Here is a 23,389-nt window from a genome sequence, read left to right on the forward strand (position 1 = left end):
GCACGGCATCGGCGATAGCCAATCGCAGAGCAGCGGCGCTTACTCCTCGTGGACGAGTCTATTCTTATGAATGAGCGGGCCGAGGGTGGGCCCGCGCGGCGCTCGCGGCCCTGCGGCGACCGCAGCGCCGCGGCCGGCCGCTCCGCCGCGCTGCGCCGAGCCGAGCGACTATCGATTGGCGCGGCCGGCGAGCCGGGCGGCCTCCCCCGCGCGCGCGCCGCTTGGACTCGCCCGGCGGCCACTCCAGTTCAGCTGACTGCCGTACTCGTGTACGGCGGCCGTAGTAAGGCGGGCGCGCGCCAGCGCCAGTCAGCGCCGAGCCGGCTCCGCGGGAGGAGGTGCGCACGCGTCCGCTCCGTGCAGAGCAAGGCCGGCCGGCCCAGCCCAGCCCAGCAGCGCTCCCGGGATGCCGCAGAGGCGACGGCGCCTGCCCGCGAGGACCGTGTGACGCCGGACCCCCTCCGTGTGCTGCCGCGGCCCACCGCCAACAAAGCCGCCGCCACCACCACAACAACAACATTCCCTTCCTTTGTTGTCGCGTTCCCCAGACAGCGGCGGCGGGACGCGCAGTGCTTCGACACCACCACCCCACCCCTCCGTACGTGTGTACGCGGACACTCTCTTTTCCTAGGTATCTCAACAAAACCCGACATCGGCCACCACCCCTAACAGTTCTCTCGTCTCTGCCACCCACCCCGGTACCGGAAAAAAAGGCGTAAAATTTTTTTTTACGTCCCGGGCGTCAGTGAAATATGCTCAAGTTTCTCACCCACAAACTGAGGACACATTCTCTGAATGAAGATCAGCCGCACCAGGACAAGGTAGGCACATTAATTAACCCGACAACTGCCACGGCTTTTTTCCCCTTTTTTTCGAGCTGGTCACCTTCCTTGAAGGTCATACCGGGGGCCCACCAGCTCGCCCACAAGCTAAGATGGCTGCCGCTGCGAGCTGCAAAGTAGAACAAAGAGCTCCGCTTTCGACGGTCGTTTTCGACCCTGCGCGGGCCTCCTGCGTCCGTGGCGAGCTGTGAAAAGTTTAAACTGGCCCTGCGCTACGATCTGAGAGTGAAAATTCGGTGCCGGCTGTTGTATTTGCTGTAGAAATTGTGCTCTGAACGTGTGCCAACGCTGTAAATATGGCTGACACGATTTGTGTTTTCTGTTTTTGCCCCGTAGGCAGACGACGACCACGACTCGGGAACGGAATCTGACGACGAGAACGGAGAGGCAGACGACCCGGAAAGCAGTAAGTACGCCTGCAGTCTGGCAGACTTAGCTGCGAAATCCACTGAGCGAGCGCTGCGGCTCTGCGGCTGGCAGAGCTAGTGAACGGTATCGGCGACCTGCCACGTAAACTTCATTGATAACAAAGACGACTTTCACACTCGGCGACTTCAGTGGCTGACTGAAGCGTGACAGTTAGCCGCTCAGTAGAACAAAAGTGGTGCTTTCTACTTGTGTGTTATCTGTGAGATAGTGCTCGTACACGAGCAGTGCACTTTGAGGCATCTGTCACATTAAAACCAGTCTGCTACGATATTGCTCCGTTGCATCCTGTCCATGAGTACGAATATATCGATAACTGAGGGCATGTTTAGTTCGCATATGAAACGTGGTATCGCTTTGTCATAAATGTTATCCTAAAAAAACAAATCATAAATGTCACCCTAAAAGAAACAAAAAGTTGTTTTGTCATGTTTGTGGATCTCGTCACTTGATGTTTCATGTATAAGAAAAATATATTTTTCCTGGCCAGTGGTACAAATTATTCAGTAAAATTTTAAAGGGCAGCGCAGCAGTAGTATATCAATACAAGAAATTCGGTATTCTGTTCGCTCCTAAGCAGTCAAGTGAAACGAAACAAAAAGTGCAGATAAGAAAAGCATAACAATGGAAATAAACGGGGAATTGAAATATAATATTCTGGTTTCTGTGAATGTATAGAATCTGTTACAACCAAACAGTCCGCAATGTGTATCAATATAGAATGTTTGAGAAGATATAAGCAGTTATAATTTACTTATTTGTCCGTTTTTTTACAACTAGCGTGAAGTAATATGTTTACACGGCATAATAGTGACAAGACACAGTAACGTATTTTTGGGGAAAATACAATATTCTGCCCACAAAGGAGAACGATTGAATTGCCTTGTTTTAGACACAAACAAATCATAGAATAAAATGAAGTGTAAAGTAACATAAGTGAAACTATGAATGATTTTAACAATAAAAGCCACAATGAATAACAGCAAGACAGGTTACTGACGTTCATGATTTTGGTTATTTGTTACTTACAGCAGTTCTTTTAATAAACAGTCTACATAGACTCGTCCCTCGAAATAGTTCCCGATGAATCTGCCCCTGAGACAATGAAGTTTAGGTGCTTGCTGGTAACTTTAGACTTGAAAGAACTTTTACACTTTGTGGAAAATTCATCTGATGGAAATTAAAATGGTCGACGTGTTAGTAATCAATATTGACAGTGCAAGTATCCATTTTCGGTCACAGAAACTAACCTGTATAATCTAGAACTATAATCTAAGTACACTAACGTCCTCTATAGACTGGGGTTGAAAGTTATTACAAAATTTTATTCCGATTTTTTATCAACATTGTGAGGAAGTCATATATTTTGTCTCAGTGCGAGAATTTTTTTTTCGTAGGGGGGGGGGGGGGGGGGAGACTTAAGACCATGCCAAAAGCTGATAGGCCCTAATATATTCATTCGTATGGATACCTTCAGATTGATCGACCGGAAGCACCACGAAGTTGACAATACTTTCTTAGTGTATAACGTATTCTATGATTCTCTGGCAATGTAGCAGTGCTTCTATACCATAAAATAGGGAACTAAATATTCCACTTCGGGAACAGAACGGGACGACAATTGCGTGTGACATTATCTTTCCCCCAAGTGTAGACTCGAAATTCGTCCTTGAGTCGACGTAATATGTACACCACAAACTTGGGTAAAATTGCCGTAGCCATCGAGTAAGTGCTTTATGAGTAATCTCTTTTCCCAGTGAACATCATTTTTTCCATTGTCGCTGAGTACTTTAGTCATTTACTTTATCCGCAACAGTATTTGCTTCCAGTTAATATCCCTGTGCACGGATATTCTCTTGTGTGACACGAATGTGTCCATTTTGTGATTCTTTCATTTTCTACTTGAAGGTACTAAATGAAGCGAGCAAACGGGCTTGAAAATGCGAAAGGACGGAAGCTTTGGCCTTCTCTAAGCACGTATTCATTAAGTTTTCTCTGGATATTTCTGTATGGCAACATTTCACTACTGATAATTACGTGAACTGCAACAAAAATTATCAGCCAAGTTAATAAAACATTACATGAGTCAAAGAATTCCTGTACAGCTCGTACAGTAGTAAGTTATACTGATCTGAACCAATACCAATAACTTTAAGGCGTCTAGGCGTTACTACTCATTTAATTGCTGAGTACAGTGTCAATCTAAATACAAAATAATTTTTTTAAGTTATATATTTCTGCTTCTTGTCTCACAAATGGTACCATTGCCAGTGTTGACGTAGTCATCATCAGTTGATGTGAATACGTTAAACAGACACTCGTTAACTGAAAGCCCGGGGAGGTGCTCACAGTTCAGACTGAAGGTAAGTTGAGAAAACTGTGACACGTACAGTAAGCTACAGTCGTTGACTGCGGTGGTTGGCGGTGATTTGGTGTACATTACGCCCATGCTAGCTGATTATCTAGTATGGTCCGTCTGCATACTTATCCCATTTTTGCTTTAGATAGAAAAATGAATTACGGACTTATTAGTCTGTACAGTGTAGAAACAAACTTTATTTTTAGTCCACTCTCCCAAAGTGGAACATGTTCAGGTGATGAGTTTACTAATAAAGTACTTAAATCATCTGATGATTACGATGTAATAAGTTAAAACCTTTAATGATACCATTTGGGTGACTTAAAACTGAAATGTATAACGAATAAGCTACAGTATAGTCTATGAGTCTCAAAGGCAGCATAGCTAGTCTGTGTAAGAAAAGATTGTTTCTCGAAGGCTGTTGATACGGAGAACTAAATGTAAAAATTCACTTGCGTCATATTCACGATCCGCCAGTGTCCAATATGGAATGCAGGCATATAAACAACTAGATGGTTAGTTTCTGCCGTTGCAATTAATACCTGTGGGTAGGAGGAAGGTAAGAAAGAAATTCACTGTTCGCCCAAATGATGTTTATAAGCACGATGAGCTTTGTGTTCTTTTTCTAACCTGTGCGAGTGAAAACAAAACAGTAACAAAGAAATGTAGTGGTCCATAGAGTGGAAAATGGAGGAGGAAATAGCAAAAGTAGAATGTGTAGGGTTTAACGACGTGTTCATTGAAAATGGAGCATTCACTCTCGGATAGGAACCATACCATCACTCCCCTTAAGCGATTTAAATACACTGTGGAAAACCTAAGTTGCTACACTGTGATTTAAACTCGGAGACTTCCGAATGTGAGCCAACGGAGTGCAGAAAATCTTATTACGAAATGCAGAATTTGTTCATGTTGCTGCTGCTGTTGCCTTCGTTGCAGTGACAGGTTTGATGCTGTTCTCCACACTAGACTGTCCTGTGAAAATCTGTTCATCTGTGTAACTAAAGCTGCATATTGTATTCAAGCTTTAGTCTCTGTCTATGATTTTTACCTTCACACTTCATTCCATCACCAAATTAAACAATCCTTGGTGCCTCAGGATGTCTTGTGTCAACTTGCCCTGTTCTAGTCAAGTTGTCTCATAAACCCTAATTCTCCGCAGTTTGATGCAGAGCCCCTTCATGAGTTCTGTAAAATCTTCAGCACTCTTCGAGTAATGTCACATTTCTTTTTGTGTTTTCCCTTAATACGTTAGTCGTCTAGACTGTTGTAGCGCCCTCGCCCCCCCCCCCCCCCCCCCGTCTCCCACCCCTGCTACTGGAATCCTAGTTGCAGTGACACACATTTATGTCGTAGCCTGAGGTCTAAGTTAGCTTACGAGGTGACAGTAGTGAGTTAGTGAAACCAACGAAATAAAATTTGTGGGTACGTATTGATCTATAGCGTAGCCTGTTATCAAAATTCGCGATATGTAACGCACTTCTTGTCATGAATTCAGAAAACCTAGGTTAGATAATGGAGAAGTCTCCATAGCGTATTTTGTTGCATGTTATGTACATATATCGTAGCCAAAATACGAAAAATTCTGGGCGAGAGGGGGGTGGAGCAGGACCATTGTTAAACTCTTAGCGTCTAAGTCATTTCTTGTTAGCACAGACAAGCACTGACAGAGAAATATTGCATCATTATGTATGCCCGATTTGAGTCTGTGGTTAGACGAAGAACGAAATTTTCGGTTTAGCTGCATCTCAAACAAAGGATGTCACTTGTGATTTTTCAGTGCTAAGTAAACAGTGTCGTATTTGTGATGGAACGTGTCGATAGGAAAGACTAATATATTGGGTGTTTCATAAGTGATGGTCAGTGTTCAGAGATATGACACAAATGATCATTCGAAACAAAAAAGTCAAGTAAGTATAGGCTCTTAAACGCATACCTTAAGAGCTATGAGCAGTTCTTGATCTTCGATACTGTGAAACAAATCTCTTCTAGCCGGCCGGTGTGGCCGAGCGGTTCTAGGCGCTTCAGTCTGGAACCGACGGCCGCTACGGTTGCAGGCTCGAATCCTGCCTTGGGCATAGGTGTGTGTGATGTCCTTAGGTTAGTTAGGTTTAAGTAGTTTTAAGTTCTAGGGGACTGATGATCTCAGATGGTAAGTCCCATAGTGCTCAGAGCCATTTGAATTTGGAATCTCTTCTACTGCAAGCTCTTTGCTTTCCGTATTTTGGGAGATGGTATTGTGGACCAAAACAAGGAAAAAATGTTCAATAATGTGCTCTAAAATTCATACCTTAAACGTTATCAGGACTTCTTCATTAGAAGAGTTACGTTTCGAAGTAGCGAAGATGAACAAGTGTTCATAGCTCTGGAGGTATGCGTTTTAGAGCCCGTGTGTGCTGGATATTTTTTCCTTGTTTTGGTCCGTACTACCACTTCCCAAAATGTGGAAAGCACAGAGCTTGCAGTTGAGGAGGTTAGTGTCACAGTATCGAAGATCAAGAATTGCTCATAACTCCTAATGTATACCTTTCTTTGTTTCGAATGATCATTCCTGTCATAGCTCTGAATATTGACCATCACTTCTGAAACAACCTCTATAGAGTCCCACAGCTCGTTTGCGTAACAAAATTGATTAGTATGCCATAGTCACACCCCTCTCCTCCTGGACCGAAATCTTGTTTGTGGTGACAGGGTGATCTGTAGTGCACTTAGAAGGAAGGGTTTGCAGCGAAGTAAAGATTCGCCTATGTTTATCCACTCCATTATCGATACATGTTATCATGACGATATGTGAATCCTTTGTGATTGGTTCAGGTGTCACCGCACTAGTTTAGGGCAGAATACACTGTTGCCAAGATTCGCTCTGTATGCGACAACTTTCCTCTAAAAGTAAGTAAAGTTTCAAGGTAAACTGAGATTATTTTTTTTTTTTTTTTTAAGTAATACAGTGAGCTGCACTGGATGCGGTAGTTTGCTATATACGTCCATGCGAGTTGATTATCCGGATAGCTGGTTGCATACTTATTCCAGTCTTAGATACAGGGCTACTATAAATGATTCATTTGTTTTCAAAGCTCTGTGTTTTCCGAAGTATTACCTGCAAAAATATGATTCATGCATGAATAGAACGGTAAACTTACAAGTTTGAGTTTTACGCTCTACAAATGTTCTATGAGAATAAAAACGGTCCATTCAGTTTCGTCTTAGATGTAGCAGGGAAAATATTAACTTTCGGCGAAACTCGTTCATGCGCCAGAATCTGAGGATTTGAAGTGCCCTAGACGCTCACATTGTGGCGACTAACATTTCAAGATAAAGGAAAGATGCTTTGTCGCTGAATATCAGCTTGCAGGCGAAATGTTCATCCTAAAGTGTTTCTAGCCTTTTGATGCAAAATTGAAGGCGCCGGCCATAAGTTCTCGGTTTTAAGTGTTGCTCGAATTGCGGACGGCACGGTCTGAAATGTAACCGCCTTCGCAACATCTTCCACAACAGCTTGGTGCGGTATTTCAAGTTCGTGGCTTGCGCGGACCGTTTATTTTTTTGGACTGCGTGCGAAACTTTCTCTCACCCTCACCACATTTACATCTGGCACACTTAGACGCCCGGTAGACAACCAGTGTCCTTAAATCGTCGATACCAACGCACAGTGTCTGTTTACATGGCGGTTCTTTTCCATAATTCCTTCTGAATGCACGCTGCACTATCGTAACAGATAAACGTCTTGCATTTTCCTACACAAGAACTATTTTCTTGCTTCGTCGCCATTTTGTCAAGGCACTGCAGTCGTAACGCCAGCTGGTGGGCACAATGCAAACTCGATGAGTTTACGCTTCTATTCGTGCATCAGTCATATTTGAGCATGTAATACTTCGGAAAATATAGAACTCTGAAAACAAATGAATCATTTATAGTAGCCTTGCAGAAGAAGTCTACAGTATAAAAACAACAAGAAGTCTAGGGTATAAAAGCAAACTTTATTCTTAGCCTCCCTCCCCCCTAAGGCGCAGGAATAAATAAATTCTTGGGTGAAACTACTCTTCATCAACAAACATAAAGTTATCCCTGTGAGAAATATGGTGATCTCAAAATCCCTTCCATAGAACGTAACTACTGCCCCTGTGATGTATTTGTCATGATCGCGAACGTGTCTCTGTGAAAAAAAGTGCACTCGTGAAAGAGAGATCCGTCGGAATCAGTTTTTCCGCGGGATAAAGGCTCTGCTCCTGTAAAGATCTCATCAGCGGATCTTATTGATATCTTTCACCCTGTATTTAAATCCGACTTCTGGACATATTTCCTCCCTTTTTTCTTTGTACACGTTGAAGACTAGAGGAGAAAGGCTGCATCTCTTTTTTACGCCCAATTAAATCAGAACACTTTCCTCTTGATCTTCCAACCTTAATTTTTCCTTTAGGTTCCCGTCCATATAGTATATTATCTGTTTTCCACTACAGGACATACCGAAAACAACCAATATCTACTTGGGAAAATCATTTCGAAGTCCGATACAACATATAAAACATCAAAATTTAAGGCATATGACATCGGCCTATAACTTTTGTGAAGAGGAAATATATGGTGAAGAAACTCTGGGTTTTGTGTGTTTCATGGTCCACAGAACCTGAGATAAAGCTTTAATTCCTTAATTGGCTCTCATATTCGATGTAACGATATTTGATGTATGTATCAGCAAAGCGAAGAAAAGATGTAAAAAGAAAAAAATTGTCAGTAGCCTTGAGAGTCTTTTTCTAGCCAGTCCCCCTCGTAACTGCTTCATCAGCGCAGAAACTTGGTAAAAGAGTTCACCATGTTCATCGGCCACATTACCACAATTTGGCGGGAAGAAATCCAGGTGAAATTTCCAAAAAGGGCGTTTTCAGCGGCTTTTGCATTACAGCTCATCGTACAAAGCATCGTCTCATCCACAAGGTGTTTGAAAATTTCCCAGAAAATCGTTCGAAACATTCATAAAGTATTTACCATGCTACTTTCTCCTTGGTCTTCAGCATTAGCTCAGTGTCTGTCTAAAAAATGTTCTCTGTTCTGTGGATCGATGACCACATCTGCTTACTCTGTTTTCGAAGTTTTTGACGTACATAAGTGAATAGAGAGCTATCTGTCAACCGGACGGTGTTTGATCTCCATTTGAAGATTTAATAGAGATCACTGAAGCCTTCTGTAGTGATTCAAGAAGGGAGGTACTTTCTCTTATGAGGTACTTGGAGGGTTGCGCGGTATACAACTCTCTGTCTCTTTATTCATGGAAGTTCCTTTGTCTATTAGGGTAAGAGGGGGAGGGGGGGGGGGGGTGGAACAACCATACAGAAATAACTGTCAACATTGTGGCTGATGACTGGATTTCCTGCAGATCATCGTCAGTCTCAACGACATGCGACGTCATTTTTCATTCACCTCTCTTAGGTTGCACGAACATGTAATACTGCAAACGTCTGGTAGCCACTTATTGTCCTTGTCACTTATCATGCAGATAACGTACGAGACATGAGCCGCCTCTTTTTTTATCAAAGGCGTAACTGAACAATTCCTCGAAGAAAATATGACTTTATCGCAAATATGGCAGAAGATGATTGTATTATTAACACATTTACGAAATACTGTTGTGCAGACTCGGTAATAGTATACTGCCAGGTGGAAGTTTAAATACAATTCTCACGAAATTCTCGACAAGTGTCAAAACATGGACACTTCAGTATAATAGTTACAAATAACTGAAGACTTCGATTCGGTATTGTCTGGTCTCGTTTGTGGTTTGTGTAACAGTTTGTTGTTCATTCTTTTTTACTAATGACTGGGTATGAAAACTGGTACATCAGCTTGCCACAGCAGCAATGCTAAAATTTTTGGTTTTTAACTATATGGTCACGTAATTACCACATTCAGATTAGGAATAGGAAAAAACAACCGTTTAAAACCGATGCAGGTATGTTACTTCTGAATAACCAGAATGATTCGGTATTGTCTGGTCTCGTTTGTGGTTTGTGTAACAGTTTGTTGTTCATTCTTTTTTACTAATGACTGGGTATGAAAACTGGTACATCAGCTTGCCACAGCAGCAATGCTAAAATTTTTGGTTTTTAAATAAAACTTCTTTTAAAAAAACGAGTAATGGTTATTCACAAAATTTCCATTGCTCTGAAATACTGGATTATTATAGAAATTGGGATAGCGATCAGCTCTATGTTAATAACAACACCCACAGTTAGGAAGTAGCAACAAACACATGACACGACTTTTACCCCCCCCCCCCCAACACACACACACACACACACAAACATACACATTTTTCCCACAACACCAAACTGACAAAAATGCCTTAGAATGTGTTCTAGAGCCGGCTGCTGTGGCCGAGCAGTTCTAGGCGCTTCAGTCTGGAACTGCACGACCGCTACGGTCGCAGGTTCGAATCCTGCCTCGGGCATGGATGTGAGTGATGTCCTTAGGTTAATTAGGTTTAAGTAGTTCTAAGTCTAGGGGACTGATGACCTCAGATGTTAAGTCCCACCGTGCTCAGAGCCATTTGAACCAATGTGTTCTAGAAGCCCATCGCTTGTTAGTCAAGTTGTGTCATTAATTTATTTTCTCCTCGCTTCGATTCAGTACCTCCTGATTAGGTCCGCAATCTACCAATCTTCAGCATTCTCCTGTATCACCACATTTCAAAGACTTCTGTTGCTGTCTGAACTGTTTATCACCCACGTTTCATTTCCATACAAGGTTACACTCCAGATAAATACCTTCAGAAAAGACAACCTCACGTTTAAATTTATATTACATATGAAGAAATTCGTCTTTCTAGAAATCCTTTTCTCTCTGTAGCCAGTCTGCATTTTATATCCTCTCCGCTTCGGCTATCATTAGTTATTTAGATGTCCAAATAGCAAAACTCATCTACGGCTTTTAGCATCTCGTTTCCCTATCTAATGCCCTCAGCATAGCTTGATTTTGTTGATATACACCTTATAACCTTTTCTCAAGACACTATCGATTCCGTTCAACTGTCCTTCCAGTCTTTTGCCGTAACTGACAGAATTACAATGTTTCGGCAAACCTCAAAGCTTCTATTTCTTCTCTCTGAAGTTTTATTCCCTTTCCAGTTGTCTCCTTTGTTTCATTTACTGCTTGCTGAATTTAAGATAGAATAACGTCGGGGATAGGCTACAACACTGTCTCATTCCCTTCTTGATCACTGCTCCCTTTCATGTCCTTCGACCCTAATTGCACCCTGGCTTCTATACAAGTTGTGATTAAGCTTTCGCTTCCTTATTTTATCCCTGTTACCATCATAATCTCAAACACTGTGTGCTATCTGCATCAAATATCAGTGTGGGTATTAAGCACGTCTGGTTACTGTGTGTGTGTGTGTGTGTGTGTGTGTGTGTGTGTCCTGCACAGACGAAATATTGAACACAGGATGCGTGCAGTGCCGCGTTACAAAATAAACAAGACTTTACAAATCGCATTATTAAACAATAATCTGTAGTGGCACATTAGAGCCCTTCTGTTTGGCACAGTGTCTTCTATCTTAAACAGTGACATTACTTTGTGGGTTCATCACTGTATATCGACCCAGTAGCGCTATACAACAGAACCTGTTCAGCGAATCTACCCAGCAGAAAACTATTCAGAAGGGAGGATGCTATATTTCTAGTACAGAGGCGGAGAAAAAGAAGATGCAATTCCGCTGCGTGGCAGGGCGTATTAGGATCGAGGGAAACGAAATGCGTAATACAGCAGCGAAAGCAGTCTTGATAGAAGAATATTACGGTTCACCATAACGCTTCCACACCGGCTGCAGTGTCGTGGGAAAGACGGCAGCATCAAGTCAAACCGACAATCCGACCGTGGGGCATTTCCTTGTAGTTTCAGAGAACGTATCGTGACTAATTGTCCTCACTCGCCCAATGATACACGCGTTTCTCTCATGCCGCGATGGTGCAGCAGAATTTCGTGTTTGTGGAGTAACACCAATAGTGCATCACGTTTTAAAGTCTTCTATTTTAAACCCGGTTTCGCCCACGTATTTATTTACGACTATGGACATGTGGAATTTATTTTTGACTTCTTTGTATACAACGTTCGAAATAGTACGACTGGGGACATGAACGAAGAGCTTTTTTGCTTCGCTAACATGGCTGTGAGCACTATGGAACTTCTGAGGTCATCAGTCCCCTAGAACTTAGAACTACTTAAACCTAACTAACTTAAGGACATCACACACAGCCATGCCCGAGGCAGGAGCCAGCCCGGGTGGCCGAGCGGTTCTAGGCGCTACAGTCTGGAACCGCGCGACCGTTGCGGTCGCAGGTTCGAACCCTGCCTCGGGCATGGATGTGTGTGATGTCCTTAGGTTAGTTAGGTTTAAGTAGTTCTAAGTTCTAGGGCACTGATGACCTCAGATGTTAAGTCCCATAGCCCTTAGAACCATTTGAGCCTTCACTGTGGAGCACCGGAAGAAAGACGATTTTCGCAGTGAGTCTTGTTTCACACTGTTTTCGGCTTCTGATCGAGTTTATGTCCAAAGAGGGTAATATAGCGCGGGATCGGTGATGATTTGGAGAGCCATATCGTGGTATTCTATGGGCCACATGGTTTCTCTACTAGGTCGCGTTAAGGCCAAGGATTATGTCAACGGTTTGGCAGATCACAGTCATTCCATAGTAAAAATTTCCCCCTCCCCCTCCCCAGTGGTAAGGCTATGTTCCAAGGCGACAGGACTCGTGTCCACACACCTCTGATCATATAGGACAGGTTTTGGGAGCACCAGAATCTCCTAAGGCCACCATAGTCACCAAATCCAAATATTTGCATCACCCCGGTTCACAGAACTCATGAAGATAGACGTTGACTGTGGATATTGTATCACAGACACAGTCCCTTTGACTGTTCAGAGATGTCACTAAACCTGCCTAGAGATGTAAACAACCATGCATGAACAGCGCCTATTAGACGGAGGGGATCTGACAGCCGATCAGTTCCAGTAATTCCACCAGGAAGGAGGTACACGGCTCGTGTAGTTTGCAGTTCAACCATGCCTAGACGGTCAATACCGCGGTTCGCTCGCGTCCGTATTGCTACTTTGTGCCAGGAAGGGCTCTCCACTAGGGTAGTGTCCAGGCGTCTCGGAGTGAACCAAAGCGATGTTGTTCGGACATGGAGGAGATACAGAGAGACAGGAACTGCCGATGACATGCCTCGCTCAGGCCGCCCAAGCGTTGCTACTGCAATGGATGACCGCTACCTACGGATTATGGCTCGGAGGAACCCTGATAGCAACGCCATCATATTAAATAATGCTTTTCGTGCAGCCACAGGACGTCGTGTTACGACTCAAACTGTGCGCAGTAGGCTGGATCATGCGCAGCTTCACTCCCGACGTCCATGGCGAGGTCCATCTTTATCGGCAGCGTATTGGCGAGGCTATCGCCTTCGTGGACGACAATTCGCGCCCCCATCGTGCAGCTCTTTTAAATGACTTCCTTCAGGATAGCGACATCGCTCGACTAGACTGGCCAGCGTGTTCTCCAGACGTGTACCCTATCGAACATGCGTGGGATAGATCGAAAAGGGTTGTTTATGGACGATGTGACCCACCAACCACTCCGAGGGATCTACGCCGGATCGCCGTTGAGGAGTGGGACAATATGGACCAACAGTGCCTTGATGAAGTTGTGGACAGTATGCCACGACGAATACAGACACGCATCAATGCAAGAGGATCTACTACTGAGTATAAGAGGTAACGGTGTGTACAGCAATCTGGACCACCACCTCTGAAGTTCTCGCTCCATGGTGGTACATCATGCAATGTGTGGTTTTCATGAGCAATAAAAAAGGCGGAAATGTTGTTTATGTTGATTCCTATTCCAATTTTCTGTACACGTTCCGGAACTCTCGGAACCGAGATGATGCAAAACTTTTTTTGATGTGTGTATTATTGAGCCATTGTGATTTACTTTCAAGAGCAGAGTGCGTATTCGCTATCCACCCCCATCATCGTTACCTAACGTTGACAGTATTTTACAGGAAGAATGGTATAAGATTTCCATGAAAACCACACGAAACCTATATTTATCCATTCCTATACGGCTGTAAGCTATTTTAAATGCCAACGGGTTTTCCGACACCATATTAGGCATGATATTGTATTGTGTTTCTTGGTGTCTCCACATATTTGTCCACCCCCAGTATAAAGGCTAAACCAAGGCCCCTTTGCGTAACGTTAAAATTAATTTAACTTCATAATACGTATCTATTACAAATGAGAGAATAAAGAAAAGCTTCCGGATATGTTTTACGGAATTAAAAACAAATTAAAATCGAGTGACAATGAGATACTACTGGTATACCAACAAGAAATGTGGCAAAAAAGCCACATACGGTACAGCGGGACTATTCCGCCTATTTGAACCATACGTTACAGTATGACATGAAAATTTTTAAAAAATTTGTCACTGTGATACAATTATGATATGTCAATCGTGAATACATTCCAGTATATACTAGTTACAAATTCCTTTACACGAACAGAGTATTAAACAAACATCTGAAAAAGGCAGAAATCACAATACATAAAAATGGTGGAGCTGTTCCACCCAGTCAAGGGGCTTTTCCGCCCAGTGTACATCAGTGTCAAAGTCGTAACCATTTACCACACGTAAACATTTTTCGTCCTTTTGCACCCCCACACAATTCATGAAACGATGTAGTACATCGTCATCCAGGCGAGATGCCTATAACACTTGTTACTGCTCGTGTCATATCTTCCTCGGATCGTGAACCTCTTGAATTTTTCCTTTTATATCTACGCATCATGTGAAAAGAATCCAGAAAACTTGCTCTCTAGAATTTCGCAGAGAAACATCAATTAAACTGATAATTTGACTGAGCGGAAATAGCTCCACGTGTACGGTTGAAATAGCCCCATGTGCAGACATTTCGAAAGACACGGCAAATCAGACCTATATGGGAAAAGCCAGCAGTAACAGTTCGTTGGCTGGTTGGTTGGTTCGTTCGTTACTTGATTTGGGGGAGGACACCAAACAGCGAGGTCATCGGTACCATCGGATTAGGGAAGAATGGGGAAGCAAGTCGGCCGTGCCCTTTCAAAGGAACCATACCGGCATTTGCTGCCTGAAGAGATCTAGGGAAATCACAGAAAACGTAAATCAGGATGGCCGGAGGCGGGTGTGTACTGTCGTCCTCCCGAATGCGAGTCCAGTGTGCTAACCACTGCGCCACCTAGCTCGGTCAAGTAATAGTAAGAGTAACAGTTTAACATTTGACGTTACTGTGCATTGTACACCTTAATTTGTTGGATTGTATTCTTTAACTACGGCAATAATCTATCACAATTAGCTTACCACTAGAGTTCGATCTTCTGTCCTGTCAATAACGTAACAGAAAACACCCTTACTACAACAAATGCGGCGACACAAAGATGCATACACTGAAGGCAAAACAACCTTGACTCTGTGAGGAACTGGGGTGTTGCAACGTTTCCTATTTCACGCGGCTTAGCCTCTTGAGCGGAATAGCCCCGCTGTACTCTGTATGGCGTTCATAACCTCAGCTGAGCTACAGATACATATCATGTTTCCAGAATGAATTTTCACTTTGCAGCGGAGTGTGCGCTGATGCGAAACTTCCTGGCCGCTTAAAACTGTGTGCCGATCCGAGACTCGAAGCATGGATCTTTGCATTTTGCGTCCAAGTATCAAAGTAGGAGATGTATTGGTGTGAGTACAGGTTTGAGGAAAGGTTGTGAGTCATGCTTAGATAGCCCAATTGGCAGAGCACTTGCCTGCGGAAGGCAAAGGTGCCAGGGTCGAGTTGCAGTCCGGCACATAATTTTAATCTGCCAAGAGGTTTCATATAGAATGTCGACGTCACCAGATATTAACGTAAGCGAGAGATCTTCGGTTAAGTTACTATGGTGAGGATTAACGCTACGGCGTTCGTTGTGATGCACATCAACTGTACTTTTTTGTCTGTCGTACATAACCTAGAGACACAGATATACAGGGTGTTATAAAAAGGTACGGCCAAACTTTCAGGAAACATTCCTCGCACACATTCCTCGCACAAAGATGTTATGTGGACATGTGTCCGGAAACGCTTAATTTCCATGTTAGAGCTCATTTTAGTTTCTACAGTATGTACTGCTCAATGGAGCACGTTATCATGATTTCGTAGGGGATACTCTACCTGTGCTGCTAGAATATGGCCGGCCGCTGGTGGCCGAGCAGTTCTGGCGCTACAGTCTGCAACCGCGCGACCGCTACGGTCGCAGGTTCGAAGCCTGCCTCGGGCATGGATGTGTGTGTTGTCCTTAGGTTAGTTAGGTTTAAGTAGTTCTAAGTTCTAGGGGACTTATGACCTCAGCAGTTGAGTCCCATAGTGCTCAGAGCCATTTGAACTATTTGCTAGAATATGTGCCTTTACAAGTACGACACAAGATGTGGTTCGTGCACGATGGAGCTCCTGCACATTTCAGTCGAAGTGTTCGTACGCTTCTCAACAACAGATTCGGTGACCGATGGATTGGTAGAGGCGGACCAATTCCATGGCCTCCACGCTCTCCTGACCTCAACCCTCTTGACTCTCATTTATGGGGGCATTTGAAAGCTCTTGTCTACGCAACCCCGGTACCAAATGTAGAGACTCTTCGTGCTCGTATTGTGGACGGCTGTGATACAATACGCCATTCTCCAGGCTGCATCAGCGCATCAGGGATTCCATGTGACGGAGGGTGGATGCATGTATCCTCGCTAACGGAGGACATTTTGAACATTTCCTGTAACAAAGTGTTTGAAGTCACGCTGGTACGTTCTGTTGCTGTGTGTTTCCATTCCATGTTTAATGTGATTTGAAGAGGAGTAATAAAATGAGCTCTAACATGGAAAGTAAGCGTTTCCGGACACATGTCCACATAACATACTCGTATTTTCTTTCTTTGTGTGTGAGGAATGTTTCCTGAAAGTTTGGCCGTACCTTTTTGGAACACCCTGTATAGAATGTTGTACTGTGGTCGTCTTGGCGACGTAGTCAATAGTGGTGTCAGCTAAACGTCTTTGCTCTGCTTATCTTGACAACGAAACGTTTCTGTGGTATTTCTAGAAAGTTTATTTTCCGTTGTTATTATCATGTGCTTGTGAGCACTGACGGATAATTCAGTTACTTTAGCTGTAGAATAAAAGGGTTCATCTCAGCATTCAGTCCAACTCAGCCATTACTCTGCCTGTTTGCATACAACGACTTGACTCTCCTGTTCCCATCCCGGCGTTTATTCTAAAGACTTTTCGTTCCCTGTTGACCCTTAGCTTTTCACACGTATGTAAATGCCTGTGCGACCCCTTTTGTCGCCGTTCACTTCATTCGTCGACAACGTGATTTCCCAATTCCGAGTGCTGGTTTGTGTCTGTAGTGGGCCGCCCCTCTCGTTCCGCCACTTGAGCATTCTCCAGTAGCACTCCAGCTGTTCTTCCTTCCAGCTTGAACAGGGGAATGTTGTCAACAATTGCACTCGGAGCTGACAGCCGTGCAGCGTCCGTCGCCCCACGGCTTTTAACTGACCCCTCTAGCCACTCCTTTATCCATTTTCGTTTACATCCCCTGCCTGACAACTGCTAGGGAGCAAAGGGGTTGTTGCGTTGCAATGGTGTTCCTGCTTGTAGCAGATGGTAGAGGTAACGGTAAGCGGTCTGTTGCAGAGTAACACAGAATGGAAGTCTATGTTTGGGGAATATCCGCTGCAGTGCGTCTGTTGGTCGCGAGCCCAGGAGACTGTTCAGACAGGTCCTCACAACTAGGCGACGTCGTTTTTGCATGGATAGATGACTGAGGACACTGTAAGGGTTAACTGCACCAAGGAACTTCGGAGACGGTACTGTGTTTGTTGACGATAGGGAGAACGGAAAGAAATCGCCGACAAAGGTGAAAGAAAGAGAGAATGAGTGAGAGAGAGAGCGTATGTGAGTTGAGAGATGGAGAGTATTTGAGAGAGGAAGAGAGAAAATAAGAGATCTAGAGGGAGAATTCGAGAGCTAGAGAGAGAGAGTATTTGAGAATACGAGACAGAGAATTAGAGAGATGGAGAGAGAGGATGGAGGGTAGAGAGAGAATGAGACGAAAAGAGATTTACAGATAGATGGAGAGAGAAGAAGGGAGTAGGTACGAGGGAATTATGATGGAATTTGAGGTATGGAGAGTAATGAAAGAGGGAGAGGAGACAGAGATGATTTTTTGCGAGATATAGATTGAGGAAGAGAATTCGACAGAGAGAGAAGGAGAAAAGTGACTACCAGAAATAGGGGGAGAAATTGAGAGGTTGACAGGGCGAAGGAGGCAGAGAGAGAACAAGAATTTTGCAACAAAAAGCACGACAGAATCCACCGAAGAAAATGCTAACTGACGAAAGTATAATTTGATTTACTGAGTTTTATGCTGGTTAAATTTGAAAACGAGATGTACTGGGCGTCCGTCCAAAGAGTTGTCAAGTTAACTTTCTCTGGTGTTTCGGCACGTATTCGCAATTTCGTTTTTGTTATGTGTAGTTGGAGGCAGCGAAATAAACACTGCTTATCACATCTTTCATGCAACGCCCAATTTCAACGGGAAGCGTCGGTTTGTTTCCCCGTACAAACAAAATTATTTTTCCAGCGGAAAGTTTCGTGCGCATTTAATAGAGCGGTCTCAAATTAGTTAAGTGAGGTACTCGTTTTATCGGTGTGTATTAACATAGACAGTAAAATACGAAGAATACCCATTAATCCAGCATTACCCTGGTCAGTGCCGACTGCTACCGGCACGCAACAACGCTGCTCTGTAGCTGCTGCAGTACACGTTATTCTTAGAGTTTTACTTTCTCTTTTAATACTCACCGATAAATCGAATATCGCACTTAACTTAACTGGGCTCGCTCTATCAGATGGACGTGTGAGTTCACTTGAAAAATTATTTTGCTTTTAACGGGAAACAAGCCGACGTTTTCCGTCGACATTGCGTGTCGCATGAAAGATGTAATGAGCAGTATTTTGTTTGGGCTGACTCCAGCTGCAGACTGCAAAAACAAAGTTGCAAATATGTATTGAAATATCAGAGAAAATGCGCCCGACGGCGCATTCAGTATACAAGAACAAGAAACAGTACACTGTATGTATAATAGATATCGCTTTCTATCGGTAAAAATGTGAGTACTTGTTATCAACGTTTAGAGCGTCCGAAAACACACCGGGTAGTATGATCAGACCATTTATTACTAAGGGTTACTACATTATTCGTAACAATAATATACAGAAAACTGGAAAAGAAAATGGGCGCTCTGTTAGAAGATGATACGTTTGACCTATTAGGAAAGTTAGAGGCTAGGCAAGGCAGGGGCACGAGAGAGACGCAGTACTCACGTTGTGGTTGATAATGGAAGCAAGACTGAAGAAAAATCAAGACACGTTCATAGAAGTTGTCGACATGGAAAAAGCGTTCGACAATGTCAGATGGTAGAAGACTTTCGATATTCTGGGAAAAATAGCGCTAAGCTATAGGGAAAGACGGAAATGCAAACATAAGACTGGAAGACCAAGAAAGAAGTGTTCTTATTAAAACTTTCGCCCCTATTGGTCTATATATACATCGCAGAATCAATGATTGAAATAAAAGCAAGGTTCAGTAATGGGATTTAAATTCAAGGTGAAGGATCTCGGTGATAAGATTCTCTGATGACATTGCTATCCTCAGTGAAAGGGAAGAAGAATTGCAGGAATGGAATGAACAGTCTAATGAGTACAGAATATGGGTTGAGAGTAAATCGAAGAAAGACGAAAGTAATGAGAAGTAGCAGAAATGAGCTCAATGAAAAACTTACCATCGCAATTGGTGCTAGCTTGGCAACAGAATAATCCATGATAGATGGAGCAAGGAGGACATAAGAAGCAGACTAGCACTGGCAAAAAGGGCATTCCTGGCCAAGAGAAGTCTACTGGAATCAAATATGGGTCTTAATTTGAGAAAGAAATTGAGAATGTACGTTTGGAGCACAGCACTGTATTGTAGTGAAACAAGGACTGTGGCGAAGCAGGAACAGAAGAGAGCAGAAGCATTTGAGATGTGTTACTACAGAAGAATGTTTAAAATTAGTTGGACTGATGTAGTAAGGAACTAAGGAGGTACTCCGCAGAATCGGCGAGGAAAAGAACATATGGGAAACTTTGTCAGAAAGAAGGGATGGTGTGATAGGACATCTGTTAAGGCATCAGGGAACAATTTACATGGTACTAGAGGCATCTGAAGAGGGTAAAAACTGTAGAGGAAGACAGAGATTGGAATACATACAGCAAGTAATGGAGGACGAAGGTTGCAAGTGCTACTCTGAGATGAAGAGGTTAGCAGAGGAGAGGAATTCGTGGCGAGATGGATCAAACCAGTCAGAAGGCCAACGGGATTTCCCATAGAATAGAAGAGAATATAAGTATAGAATACGAGGATGGGTAGTAGTGAACTTCTAAACCTTTACACTGATAGAAAGCTAAGCACCAGAGTTCGATGTGTTTTAATACGCCAGTTGATGACCGATTAAAGGTAACTCACGAAAAAGGGATTGTATCACCAGGTCTTAAAAAAAAATCGCTTCTTGCACCTGTCGCTGATATACGTTGAACGTTTAACGCTAAGACCACCGGTGGGGTGGAAAACCAGAATCTGCTCTGTAGGAATCAACATTGATTCCGGAAACAGCGATCGTGTGAGACCCACCTCGCTTTATTTGTTCATGAGACCCAGAAAATATTAGATACAGGCTCCCAGGTAGATGCTATTTTCCTTGACTTCCAGAAGGCGTTCGATACAGTTCCGCACTGTCGCCTGATAAACAAAGTAAGAGCCTACGGAATATCAGACCAGCTGTGTGGCTGTATTGAAGAGTTTTTAGCAAACAGAACACAGCATGTTGTTCTCAATGGAGAGACATCTACAGAAGTTAAAGTAACCTCTGGCGTGCCACAGGGGAGTGTTATGGCAACAGTGCTTTTCACAATATATATAAATGACCTAGTAGATAGTGTCGGAAGTTCCATGCGGCTTTTCGCGGACGATGCTGTAGTATACAGAGAAATTGCAGCATTGGCAACTGAACCTTAACATAGACAAATGTAATCTATTGCGAATACATAGAAAGAAGGATCCCTTATTGTATGATTATATGATAGCGGAACAAAACACTGGTAGCAGTTACTTCTGTAAAATATCTGGGAGTATGCGTGCGAAACGATTTGAAGTGGAATGATCATGTAAAATTAATTGTTGGTAAGGTGGATGCCAGGTTGAGATTCATTGGGAGATTCCTTAGAAAAAGTAGTCCATCAGCAAAGGAGGTGGCTTACAAAACACTCGTTCGACCTATACTTGAGTATTGCTCATCAGTGTGGGATCCGTACCAGGTCGGGATGACAGAGGAGATAGAGAAGATCCAAAGAAGATTGGCGCGTTTCGTCACAGGGTTATTTGGTAAGCGTGATAGCGTTACGGAGATGTTTAGCAAACTCAAGTGGTAGACTCTGCAAGAGAGGCGCTCTGCATCACGGTGTAGCTTGCTGTCCAGGTTTGGAGAGGGTGCGTTTCTGGATGAGGTATCGAATATATTGCTTCCCCCTACTTATACCTGCCGAGGAGGTCACGAATGTAAAATTAGATTGGAGTGCGCACGGAGGCATTCCGGCAGTCGTTCTTCCCGCGAACCATACGCGACTGGAACAGGAAATGGAGGTAATGACGGTGGCACGTAAAGTGCCCTCCTCCACACACCGTTGGGTGGCTTTCGGAGTATAAATGTAGATGTAGATGCGGCAGTGTACCTTGTTGTGGGAGCGAACCAAGCCGGCCCTTGCTGCAGCTGCTCCGGCGTTGAGCAACCCGTGGTAATGAACCAGGCGGCTTGGCGCGGTTGCCTTCACTCTCAAAGTGTCGCGTCTTACGTCACGGCAGGTAACGGTGCTGCAGACGCCTTTCGTAACGCCGGCTGCCCTCCGGATCAGCGTTGCCTCCACGTGACACAGCCGGCGGGATGACGGCCAGGCCGGATGCACTCTACAAGGCGCGGCTCACACTGTCTGGAATGTGTCACACAGGCTGCTCGGCCCCCGCTCACCCCGGCACCTGCGGTGTGGAAGTCGGGAAAACATTTACACCTATACTCCACAAGGTCCGTCTTAGGCTGCGGTCACAGCGGAAACGATATCGGGGGATTCCGCCGACGACCGACATCGACCGAAGACGGCCGATCGTTTCAAATCAGTGCGCCACTCTGTGCACGGTCACAATGTGGCCGACCTCATCGTCCGAACGTACATACTTGGCACGACAACCGGTGAAATTCGGATCCGTTTTTTTTTTTTTTCGGTCATAATGGCCAGAACGACACAAAACGTGAACTGTGAGAAACTGATCAGTTTAGTCAAAGGTGGAGTTTGGCCAGAACGACACAAAACGTGAACTGTGAGAAACTGATCAGTTTAGTCAAAGGTGGAGTTTGGCCAGAACGACGCGAAACGTGAACTGTGAGAAACTGATCAGTTTAGTCAAAGGCGGAGTTTGGCCAGAACGACACGAAACGTGAACTGTGAGAAACTGATCAGTTTAGTCAAAGGTGGAGTTTGGCCAGAACGACGCGAAACGTGAACTGTGAGAAACTGATCAGTTTAGTCAAAGGTGGAGTTTGGCCAGAACGACACAAAACGTGAACTGTGAGAAACTGATCAGTTTAGTCAAAGGTGGAGTTTGGCCAGAACGACGCGAAACGTGAACTGTGAGAAACTGATCAGTTTAATCAAAGGTGGAGTTTGGCCAGAACGACGCGAAACGTGAACTGTGAGAAACTGATCAGTTTAGTCAAAGGCGGAGTTTGGCCAGAACGACACGAAACGTGAACTGTGAGAAACTGATCAGTTTAGTCAAAGGTGGAGTTTGGCCAGAACGACGCGAAACGTGAACTGTGAGAAACTGATCAGTTTAGTCAAAGGTGGAGTTTGGCCAGAACGACACAAAACGTGAACTGTGAGAAACTGATCAGTTTAGTCAAAGGCGGAGTTTGGCCAGAACGACACGAAACGTGAACTGTGAGAAACTGATCAGTTTAGTCAAAGGCGGAGTTTGTGGTATCCTGAGCATAAAAAAATGTCATAACGGGGGAACAGTTCAGAATCTATGGACTCAAATTGCAGGTATCAAGCCACAAAATTTCTGATAAAGATTTTAGTTACTTGTGGTTATCAGAAACTTTAGGTGTGGATCACAACCTGAAAAAATAATTTGTTAATGTGACAAGGATGGCTTATCTTCTGCTTAAAGTTACTTCAGTGGATCTTTTTGGGCTGTGGTAGGTCGACATCAGCTGTCTACAAATTATTGTTATTGCTTACTGGCGTTTTTTTTAGGGCAGTAGGGCAGTGATTCTGTTACGTGAAGTGATTTGCAAAAGTGGTGTACGTATTTGTTCAAATGTGTGTGAAATCTCATGGGACTTTACCGCTAAGGTCATCAGTCCCTAAGCTTACACACTACGTAACCTAAATTATTCTAAGGACAAACACACACACCCATGCCCGAGGGAGGACTCGAACCTCCGCCGGGATCAGCCGGTGTACGTATTTGCTTCCACTTTTTAGTGCCTTAGATGTTCAGAGTATCTTCATACATATACTGTATGACAGCCATTGAAGTTTAATTGACGTATGCCTGCACAGCGTTGTAT

At 43.9% G+C, this 23,389-nt stretch overlaps 1 protein-coding gene across 1 annotated transcript in view; it reads left to right on the forward strand.

Annotated features, from left to right (window-relative positions):
* The first annotated feature begins 328 nt into the window (after nt 1-328).
* Nucleotides 329-23,389, forward strand: part of LOC126416749 (uncharacterized) — an 888,282-nt gene continuing 865,221 nt past the window's right edge. Inside the window, exons 1-2 of the mRNA XM_050084588.1 lie at nt 329-821; nt 1,179-1,248. Of these exons, the coding sequence (XP_049940545.1) occupies nt 753-821; nt 1,179-1,248 (139 nt within the window). The 5' untranslated portion in view covers nt 329-752. The remainder of the gene's footprint in view (nt 822-1,178; nt 1,249-23,389) is intronic.

The sequence above is a fragment of the Schistocerca serialis genome, chromosome 8 (assembly GCF_023864345.2).
Source record: "Schistocerca serialis cubense isolate TAMUIC-IGC-003099 chromosome 8, iqSchSeri2.2, whole genome shotgun sequence".
In the NCBI taxonomy this organism is placed as follows: Eukaryota; Metazoa; Arthropoda; class Insecta; order Orthoptera; family Acrididae; genus Schistocerca; species Schistocerca serialis.